Genomic DNA, 9,610 nt, shown 5'->3' on the forward strand with positions numbered 1-9,610 from the left:
TACACCTTTAGAAAAAAGTTGGGACAATCTGCACTGGACAGTTGCTCATAGCCATCTAAGCTGCGATCACTAATAAGTGATCTGGTCCAGACTTTTGCTGAATTTTATAGCAAAAGGTAAAGTTTAAAAACGAGTGGAGAACTCTAATAGGGAGAAGATGGCTCGATTCCCCACTCCTTCACGTGAAGTCTGCTGGATGACCTTTGGCCAGACAAAGTTCTCTCATATCCCCCTCAGCCCAGGCAGAGGTAGGCAAAGGCAAACCATTTCCAAACATGTCTTGAAAATCTTATGGGGCTGCCATAAATCAACTGCAACTTGATGACAAACACATACAGTAGTAAATAAATTATGAAAGTAGAACAAACCAGGTCTGGGGCGAAGGGAGTACTTTCTTCCATCATAACATTTAAAAAGGCTGGGAGAAATGTCACAATACAACCAGCCTCCTTTGCGCATGCAGAATAAGCCAGTATAATAAATTATACCGCTAAAAACTGCAGGAAAGGTTTCCTCCCCCAACCATTGTGAACAGAAAAGCTGCATAGCAAGCAAAAGAAAAGGAAGGGAACACGAAGCCCTTCTTACTGAGCTTGTTTTCTAGACATTTATGCAAACGGACATTCAAAACTGCAGTACAGATGATCGGTTTCACGTTCTTATTAAGCACTATCAACACTAAGCACTGCAACTCAGCGGTCTATGCCAAGCCCCTCCTCGAAGCTGACAGAGTGCCGTGGGGGCGAATCACGCCTGCGGATCCAGCTAGGGGCGGGGCGTTGGATCCCATTGGCGGTCGTGGGTGCCCCAGTCTCTCTTTCCCGCCAGCCTGGGTTGCAGAGAAGACTCCGTGCCTAGGAACTCGAGAAGGTCGTTTCCTTTTATTGCTTGGCGGAAGTGCGTCTTTTTACACGCAGACGCCGGCGATTTCTCATTTGTTGGGGCAAGCTGGGAAGCTTTCCGGGGTACTATGTTTCTTGAGGGTCTTGGGCAGCGTTTGACATTCCCTTCCTGGCGTAGCCTGTTTACTCAGAAGTAAATTCCATTTTTTTCAATAGAGTTTACTCTCGGGTAAGCATGCTTAGGATTGCAGCCTTACCGCTACGGTAAACAGGAGTCTTGTAGATCCTTAAACAAAACACGTGCTTACGATGCCGCGAGTTCTCTCTCTTTTTAAAAAAGCGTGCCAGTCTTTAAAGTGCCCTAAGGTGTTTGTTTATTTTTGCTACATCAGGCGCACACGGCTGCCCCGTTAGCATATTCTGCCGGGAGTGGGGTTTACTGGAGATTCCTGGAGTTGAAAGATCCCTGCTAAGTGACTTTAAACCAAACGCTGGGAAACTGGTATTGCTTCATTAGACCCATCCATCACATTAAGAATTTACTGAACAATTAGTAGTTAATAAGTGTGTTATGTAAGACTCTTGCTAAACGATTAGGCTTTGAAAAACTGATATCACTGGATCAAGTGCATCCATTTTGTTGAATACATTAAATTTAAAAAGTTTTAATTGGATTTTGAATGCATTTGCCATTACCTGCCTCTTTAATTGTTACTGTCTTGCATTTTATTGTTACAGACTCTTCTTTAGTGGGTCAGGGAAACTTCTTTTCTGAATAATGTTTTTTGTAGGGTAGGGTAAGGGGGACTGGGAGTGAGTATATGGAACCAAGGAGGCAGTGGGCTGAAGAAGTTTGGGAACTGGTGGTCTAAAGCAGGGGTAGGGAACCTTTAGCACTCAAAGAGCCATTTGGACCCGTTTTCCATGGGAAAAGAAAACACTTGGAGCCGCAAATAATTTTTGACATTTAAAATGAAGATAACACTGTATATATTGGGGTTTTTTTACCTTTTACTCCGCTCATTCTAAGAAGCGCATGGATGCGTCCGCCCTGCTACCTGCAGGGCGGGCAAGGATGGGGCCAGCGGCTCAGCCTCGCCAGCCGCCGGGAAAGCACCCGCTCCGCTCCAACGGGGCAGGCGAGAGGGGAAGCCTGCGGCGCGGCCCAGCCGGCTGCAGGCAGTTGGTGCGCCCGCCCTGCTGCCTGCTCATGGAGCCGCAGTGCAAGGGCAGAAGAGCCGCATGCGGCTCTTGAGCCGCAGGTTCCCTACCCCTGGTCTAAAGCAACCTGGCCTGATAAATACCTAAGGTGGTAAAATAGACCATATTTTTCCAGATTGTTAGTAGGGATGCCATTTTTAGCACTTCTCCATGTGCAGAATCCCTTGCATATTAAAATCTAGTATAGTAGGTAATAGTATATATAGTAGGTAATATCTAGTATAGTAGGTATCTAGTATAGTAGGCAATATAGTATAGTATTTTTCATATGAAGTGAGACTTCAATGTCACATGCTACCAGTAGTCTCCTATCTTCTGCTTTATATGTAGGCCAGGGTTGGCAATGGCCTTGGGACAGACTGGGCAGTGGACTTTAATAACCAGACAGGCAAATGGGTTCAAACTGTAATCACAGCGATGTGGCAGGCTGATGACTATGGACTACTTTTGGGAACTCCCCAAGGTTTCAGCTGACAAAGAGAGAGGATTATTTGTAGGTCACCCTTTCTTCCCTGTAGCTCCAGCCCATTCTCTCTGGCTCTGTCACAGCTGTCTGAGAAGTTTTCCTTTATCTTGAGATGAGAGGCTTTATATGTCTTCCCACAACCCTCTGGGTCCACCCTCTATTCTGTTCTCTTGAGAACAGCTAAGCCCCCATTGCCCTGACACCCAGCCCAATGTAGCAGATTGCTTCCTGCTTCTCCTGGTCAAGACACACTGCACAGCTTTTGCTGACAGCACCAAACAGCTGATATTTGCTGGCATTTCTGTGCACTCTCTTGCCACCAGTAAACTGTGGTTAGTATCTTCTCCCTGCATTAGGTTGCCAACTTTGGGTTTGGAAATACCTGGACATTTAAGGTACAGCCTTAATATGATGGGTTTGGGGAGGGGCGGGACCTCACTGGTCTATGATGCCGTACAGTCTACCTTCCAAAGCAGCCATTTCCCCCAGGAAAAATGGAATAAATTTTTAATAAGTAAATCTTAAATAAATAAGCTATGTATATAGTCTGAAGATCAGTTGTAAACCATGGGGATCTCCGGTCCCTCCCTGGAGGTTGGCAACCACATCCTGCATACCAGACAGTATGGCCTTGCTTTCCAATGGCCTGTTGGAACAAGAGCCATCACAAGCAGTGGACCTTGGACAACTGCCAGGTCTTTTTTTCTGGATCATTTATTTCTGACAGACTTGGCTTCTTTTATTTTTATCTTTGTGCTCTAGCAGACATTTGTATAGCATGCCCAAGTACTAAAAACATTACTAGATTGAGGAATAGGAAATGAGTTGATAATAAGAACCCATGTTGTTGTAACTATTAAATTTTTCTGGTTCCTGTGGATTCCTGGGATACTGACAGAAGCTTCGTTCTGCAATATCTTTGGCTGCTTGTTTTTATACCTCTGGCTCAGCTTGGATGAACAGCATCTTTCTTTCCCCCTTCATCTGCAGGGCATTATGTTTCCAGCTCTTCGCCACCTCTGCCAGGGTATTCCCCCTTCACCTGTTTCCAATGTGGGCCTAGTACGCAGATACTTATCCTGGGAAAATGAACAACGCTGTCGCAGGTTGCTGCAGGCATCCACCACCCAGTATAAAAAAGAGCCTGTGTCAGCAGCTGTTCTAGTGTCTCTGTGTACTGTGGCGGGGGTTCCAGCTGTCCTGTACACTCTGCGTTCCAGCACCATGACTGGCACACACAAAGGAGATGTCAGGTATTGGGTAACCCAACTTTCTTTTCTAATGCATTTAAACAGTCTGGAAATTAAGTTATTCTTATCAGAAGCTGTGTTTGCTCCTTCATGTGCTCCATAATTTTCAGAGGCAAACGAATAGTCCTCAGTCGCAATGCATTATTCATAGACCAGACGCTTCCTCTCCAGTCAGTCACTGCCTTTCAGTTCCAGTCACTACAAAACTCCCTTGACTTTCTAGTACTGGTTTTCCCTTTTGAAAGAACTTTGATTTGCTCATGCAGCTTCCCAGGTGGTAAGCGTGACTCCCGTGACCGTGATGCCATCGCCACAGCACTCAGGGAGACTCATGAAGAGCTGAACTTGCAACTAGGGGAAGACTGCGTCTGGGGAGTCATGAAACCTGTGCCTGACAGGGTAATGCTATATTGGGGTCCCAGTATCTTTGATGATAGGATTATACTTGGATAGGTTTCTGTAAAGGACTGATACTTTGGGGAATCCCATGGAAAAAATGATTACGAGGGAAGTAGAAGATTGCCTGGAATTGTGGTGTGGGCTAAAAGGTGTGCCTGAGGGCAGGACCCTTCAGAGGACTTGGCCAAGGGAGGTAGCACTTTTGGCTGCTACTTGCAGGAAAAGATTGGAGGGGTTTCGAGTTCCTTGGTTTTTAACTCTGGCTTCTTTTCAGAGAGGATTGGCTGTTGCTCCTGTTCTTGCAAACCTGGGTCCTCTGGAGCATCTGACCCTGAAGCCTAACTCCCAGGAGGTGAGTTAAATGCTATTCTTCCAATTGAGGAACCCACAGAAAATACTAACATTCTTTGTCCACCTGCTAACACTTAGAAAATTTTAATGACCTCTTTTCCTTTGGAGAAAAGGCTGATGGGCAGCCTTTCTCAGGTAGCTGAGAAATTAAGACAGAAAGTCGTGTTGCTAATCAGCTTTGGAGGAGTGTGAAAATTTGGGTGATGTGGTAGTTGAACTATTAGAGTGTTGGACTAGGACTGGAGACACCCAGGTTCAAATCCTCACTCTCTCTGAACTCTACATCACAGGGTGGTTGTGAGGACCAAATTGAGTAGGGGCAAATCATATGTGCTACCTGGAGCTCCTTGGTGGATGGGATAAATTGTGATAGGTAAGGGTAAAAGCCAGATTTAAGGCTTTTATTATTTAAAAATGTATGCTCCACCTTGTGGGTTTTGATTTCTTAGGTTCTGCTACAGTTTATCAAATATATTAATTACAACTAGTTCTCCCTCAGGATGCCTTTGGTGAACATTAAGGGCAAGCAACAAGCCAGCTTTGAACTATGTATGAGTGTCTGTCAGAGTGGGACAGTTTCCTGTACCTCCGCTTATTTGTTTGAGGCATTTATGAGAGTGGCATCAATGGGGTAGAGCCCAAGATGGTGCCCTAGCTAGATATACTGGGGAGGAATGACTGCTGTCAACACACATCTCCCAGATAATGATAGTAAATGGAAAGTGGTAACATGAATTCACACTTTCCTTCTATTAGACATTGCCAAAGAGACAATGGGGGTGGTGGGTGGTGGGAGGAGACATGATTCAAAAGTGCAAAGTACTGTATTATAGTTAGGACTGAAATGGAAGGCTTGTGAGTATTCTTGTCCGGGTTGTGATTGTGATTTTCTGTTCATTTAACCGAACTCTTAAGACTTGTGCAGGGAAATCATAGCTCTGCAGCTAACTGGGAGATGTGCTCTTCTACTTTGGTCCACTTATTTTTGCAATCTGATTTGTAGGTTGAGACTGTGTTCACACTTTCCATTTCCCACTTGCTGCAAGAAGAAAACCAGGGCTACACAAACTTCTGCCAGAAGAGGCAGTACAGCTACACATTGCCTGTCTTTCTGCATGGTCCTCACCGCATATGGGGTCTCACAGCAATAATCACTGATTTGACTCTAGAATTACTGGCTCCAGAAACGTACCACAGGCGGACTCGAATTCAGGCCACTCGCTGACCTTTGCAACCTGTATCTAAAGGATGACTTCTAAGCTCTGTGGCCCTCTTCCATGATATTTATCAAAATACTTGATACAGGTAATTCCACCAGCCAGATCCTGATCACTAGCATTTTGGAAAAGTAAGGGTATTTGCCTTTCTCCTTCTACAGCACCTGGGCCCCTGAAGCAAATGATTATGTGTCATTAAGAGGATGAGAACCACTATAGTAATCTATTCTTCCTACTGCTGCTGTAGGGCCTATTTTTGAATAAAAGGAATAATTTGGCACTGAACTTTGGTTATCTCAGGTCATTAATGTTTGATTGGCATGAAAAGTTAGGCAAGCATTTGACAAACAAGATACATATCTCTTGAGTATTCATGGAGTCAGGATGCCCCATCCAGAATATTTATTTGTTTGTTTGTTTATTAAACTTGATAGGCCACTTTTTCTCATTAGAGAAATGTCTTACATCAGGATGTCTTACATCAGTTAAACCAACATCTTAAAACACAGTTGCCATACAAAGTCCTGGTGCCTTAATTTCTACTATAACTCAACCAGAGGGAATGAATTAGTAATAAAGTATTGGACCGCTTAACTAAGCTCAAAGGAAACAAAAATCAAGGAAGCTGAAAAAGCACAGGGCCAGCCAATTGGACTGCTGTTGTAGTCTTCAAACTTCTGCCACAAGAGGCAAGATTTGTGTGAGCCTTGCAGGCCAGCTAGTCTTATAGGCCCTGCTACATGTAATAGGCCTTGCAGGTCCATGTCTCACTTGAAAGAGCATTCCACCAAGCTGCGGCCAGGGCTGAGGAAGCTCTGGCCCTGGTTGAAGACAGCCAGTAGTTTATGAACAGTTTTAGGTAGTTGAGGATAGCCAGATAGGCTCTGACTGGGGAATACATTTTTATCCCTGACTCTGTAGCTTATGGCATCTAGTCTGCTGCCTGGCTCCTCAGTAGTGGTGTGATTGCCAGACATATTCCAGTTCTAACTTTTCTCCACATTTCTTTCCATTTTCCTAAAACCAAATATAGTACCTAATCGCATAGTGTTCATAAAGTGGCATTTCATCTTTCAAAACTGAGCTATTAAAAGCCATACAATTGCCACATTAAAAATAAGCTCAAGCAGAAAGGTTTTAATTTATTTCTTGAGCCCTTTCCACACCAGGATCACCAAACAATATAACTAGTACAAAAGTCAGTTCTGTGATTCTACTTACCGGTATTCAGTGTGTAATTTCTGTCCAAAAATTGTATATATGGGGATAGAATTGCCATAGATGAAGCTTTATCTACTTTTTCATTAAGGCATGACAAAAAATAAGGTGACATTAGCATTTTTTAAAAGTTGCTGGTGATATACCAACAAGACATTATTTTATCACAGCAAAGTATGTGCTGTTCACTTTAACCCCCATATGTCAATCTCTGTTCTTATATTTTCCATTGCCTCCTTATTCAGGCCCACACTCCCCTGCATACAGAATTTAGTAGGCTGATGGATCACTAATTCTGATGAGGCATATTCTAAACAGCAAAGCTTCACTTGATGTTACCAGTAAAAACCCACAAGAAACATGCGGGGGGGGGGATCCCCTTTGCTTCCTCACTTCTCCCCTTTTTTGTCAGTATTCCCTCTTTCTTTTTTCCCACCCTTTATCAATCTTCCTTCACGCCTCCCCTTATCCCCTCACTCCTCCTGTACCAGTGTTTCCTCCTCTTTTTCTCTCCTTCTCTGGCAGTCCTTGGTTTCATCCTCCCCCCATTTCTCCCCTCACCCCTTGTATACAATCTACTTTTTCTCTTATCACCCCAGCCCTTCTCAGACACTGTCCCCCAATTTCCCCCTTCTCAATATGTCCCTTTCTCTCCCCCACTCCTTCACAATCTCTCCTCATCCCACCTTGGGAGCCATGGCGACAGCAGCAGGGCCCTGATTGTGAGGAGCTCCACTGAGGAGCCTTCCCCAAACTTTCCCCTCAATTGCTGATTGCCTACCTACCCGACTCCAGAGCTGTGGCTTCATTCTTGGCATCAGGAACTGAAGTGAAAATTTGGGGAGGGCAGTTGAGATGACTGACTGGAGATGGTCATTGATCAGCTCCCAGCCATTGCGTAATAACATTAGCAGCTCTTTCCTCCCGTCTTGCAGCTTAAATGGTGGCTGTGGAGGCCTTCAAAACTCACAGGAGGAATCCCATTTTCCTGCCCCAACCCCTTTCACTTGGCACAGATGTGGACAGGCCCACCAAGCTTTGAACTTGTACACATAATGCTATGATTAATTTTAGAAGAATTTAAAACCCCCCCCCCCATGTATTTTTAAAAACATTTTACATTTTTCTACAAGATGTAGGGGGTCCTCCAAGTCTGCAGAAAAACTTTTGGGTAACAGTGTTCCTCCTGTCTGTGGATTTAAGGCAAGGGGAACATGTGAGAATTAGATATATAGATAATGATTTAAATGTAGTTTCTACTTTTAAAGGTCCTCTGTTTGCACTCTGGTACTAGTGCTTTAATTGTGTTATAGACAGATATAGGCATTCTACCCCTGATTTTTCTCCATGAATATTTTGGAACACACTTGGGAGAAGCTGGGGGGAAATGCTGTTACAGGACTGAATAATGGCATTTTATACTATTTTATCATAAGGAGACTAGCATGCCTGGCCATGCATTGCTGTGGCTGAGTCTGGTGAAGTGGAAAAGGAAGAAAAGGGGAAGCGAACAGTTCGAACATGTGTCATTGCACAATGATTTCAAGGGAGGGGAGAGGCAAGGGGCCCCTCGCTCCCCTCCCTCTCTCCCATTCCCTTGCATGGCAACCCTGAAGGTCCCTCCCTAACATTCCCCTTCCTCTGCTAGGGTGGGTGGGCCATGTCCAGGTGGGCTGGTCCTGTCCCTTTCACTCCCTTCCCTTACAGGCGAATTATCTAGCGTAAAACACGCTGGGAGGCATGAGCTACATTGTGTTCAAATTTCAGAGTGTTTGGTCCAGCAAACCCCTGGACCCTCCCTCACTTTCCCCTTCCTCCGCTAGGGTGGGTGGGCCATGTGCAGATAGCCCGCCGCATCCCTTTCACTCCATAAGGCAGTGGTTTTCAAGGAAGGCATGGTTGGTTCCCTTGTATCAGAGGGTGTTGGTTTGATGGCCAGCAGATGGCGCTGTTGCGGAACAGAACTGTGGTTCCAACTGTCACAGGTGTAGCATGTATACAATAACTGGCACAGTTGTGACATGTACACAACAGGAGGTGTGGAAACAGTATGAAAACCTGGCCGCACGTGGATGTAACGTTGTGTGAAAAATTCAAAGCAATCGGTCCAGTAGTTTGGGAGATTACCTGTCAGCAGAAAAATGAACTGATAGATTTTCATATATATAGATTATGAGAAAAGATTCCCAAGATGATGTTTATTACAGGAAGCAATTTGGAACATGAAATACCTTTTCCATTTCAGGCCAGGGTACAGCCTGGATGAGGCACAAGGTGTATCATTAATTGAATTTATGGAACTTCAGGGCACAAAACATCTTCAGTGTATCCACTTTAGTGTCTGGAGTTGAAGAGTGAGAATTTAATGCTGCCCTAAAGGGAAGGCAGTTCTAACTGAACTTCAGGGTACCCCTCACAAGAATCTTACAAGTTTCTTTATAATGAATAGGAAGTGATGTTTTAGAAAGAGTTCAGTTGCAGATTCAGTTTCTGTGAGCTGTCCGTCCTTTCAAAGAGTAGTCAGTACTGAATAAATTGTGGTAGCTAAGATTAATCTGCTGGGGACACTGGTCTGGGCAGCAGGCAAATAGCATGGGCACAGGACAGTCCTTCTGGGGATGAGGAACTTTTTCAAAATGGTACCTG

The 9,610-nt window shown here is 44.6% G+C and overlaps 1 protein-coding gene across 5 annotated transcripts; it reads left to right on the forward strand.

Moving 5' to 3' along the window:
• The first annotated feature begins 553 nt into the window (after nucleotides 1–553).
• On the forward strand, nucleotides 554–6,031 carry NUDT8 (nudix hydrolase 8). Of its 5 annotated transcripts, none has more exons than XM_048483566.1 (5): nucleotides 554–965; nucleotides 3,520–3,782; nucleotides 4,046–4,178; nucleotides 4,453–4,530; nucleotides 5,533–6,031. In XM_048483566.1, the coding sequence occupies exons 1-5, from the start codon at nucleotides 642–644 to the stop codon at nucleotides 5,752–5,754; spliced, it is 1,020 nt and encodes a 339-aa protein (XP_048339523.1). In that variant the 5' UTR covers nucleotides 554–641; the 3' UTR covers nucleotides 5,755–6,031. The 5 variants fall into 5 exon arrangements, with proteins under 5 accessions (XP_048339523.1, XP_048339527.1, XP_048339526.1 ...); XM_048483570.1 differs by having other exon boundaries at nucleotides 808–870; XM_048483569.1 differs by having other exon boundaries at nucleotides 832–1,106.
• The last annotated feature ends 3,579 nt before the right edge of the window (nucleotides 6,032–9,610 follow it).

This window comes from Sphaerodactylus townsendi, linkage group LG02, assembly GCF_021028975.2.
Source record: "Sphaerodactylus townsendi isolate TG3544 linkage group LG02, MPM_Stown_v2.3, whole genome shotgun sequence".
Taxonomy (NCBI): Eukaryota; Metazoa; Chordata; class Lepidosauria; order Squamata; family Sphaerodactylidae; genus Sphaerodactylus; species Sphaerodactylus townsendi.

What these genes read in the sequence shown, in the direction of transcription:
- NUDT8 (XM_048483566.1), top strand. Translation starts at nt 642, where the DNA reads ATGATCGGTTTCACGTTCTTATTAAGCACTATCAACACTAAGCACTGC. An exon ending in ACACACAAAGGAGATGTCAG is followed by an intron (nt 3,783 to 4,045) that starts GTATTGGGTAAC and finishes TTGCTCATGCAG; the next exon opens with CTTCCCAGGTGGTAAGCGTG. An exon ending in TGAAACCTGTGCCTGACAGG is followed by an intron (nt 4,179 to 4,452) that starts GTAATGCTATAT and finishes GCTTCTTTTCAG; the next exon opens with AGAGGATTGGCTGTTGCTCC.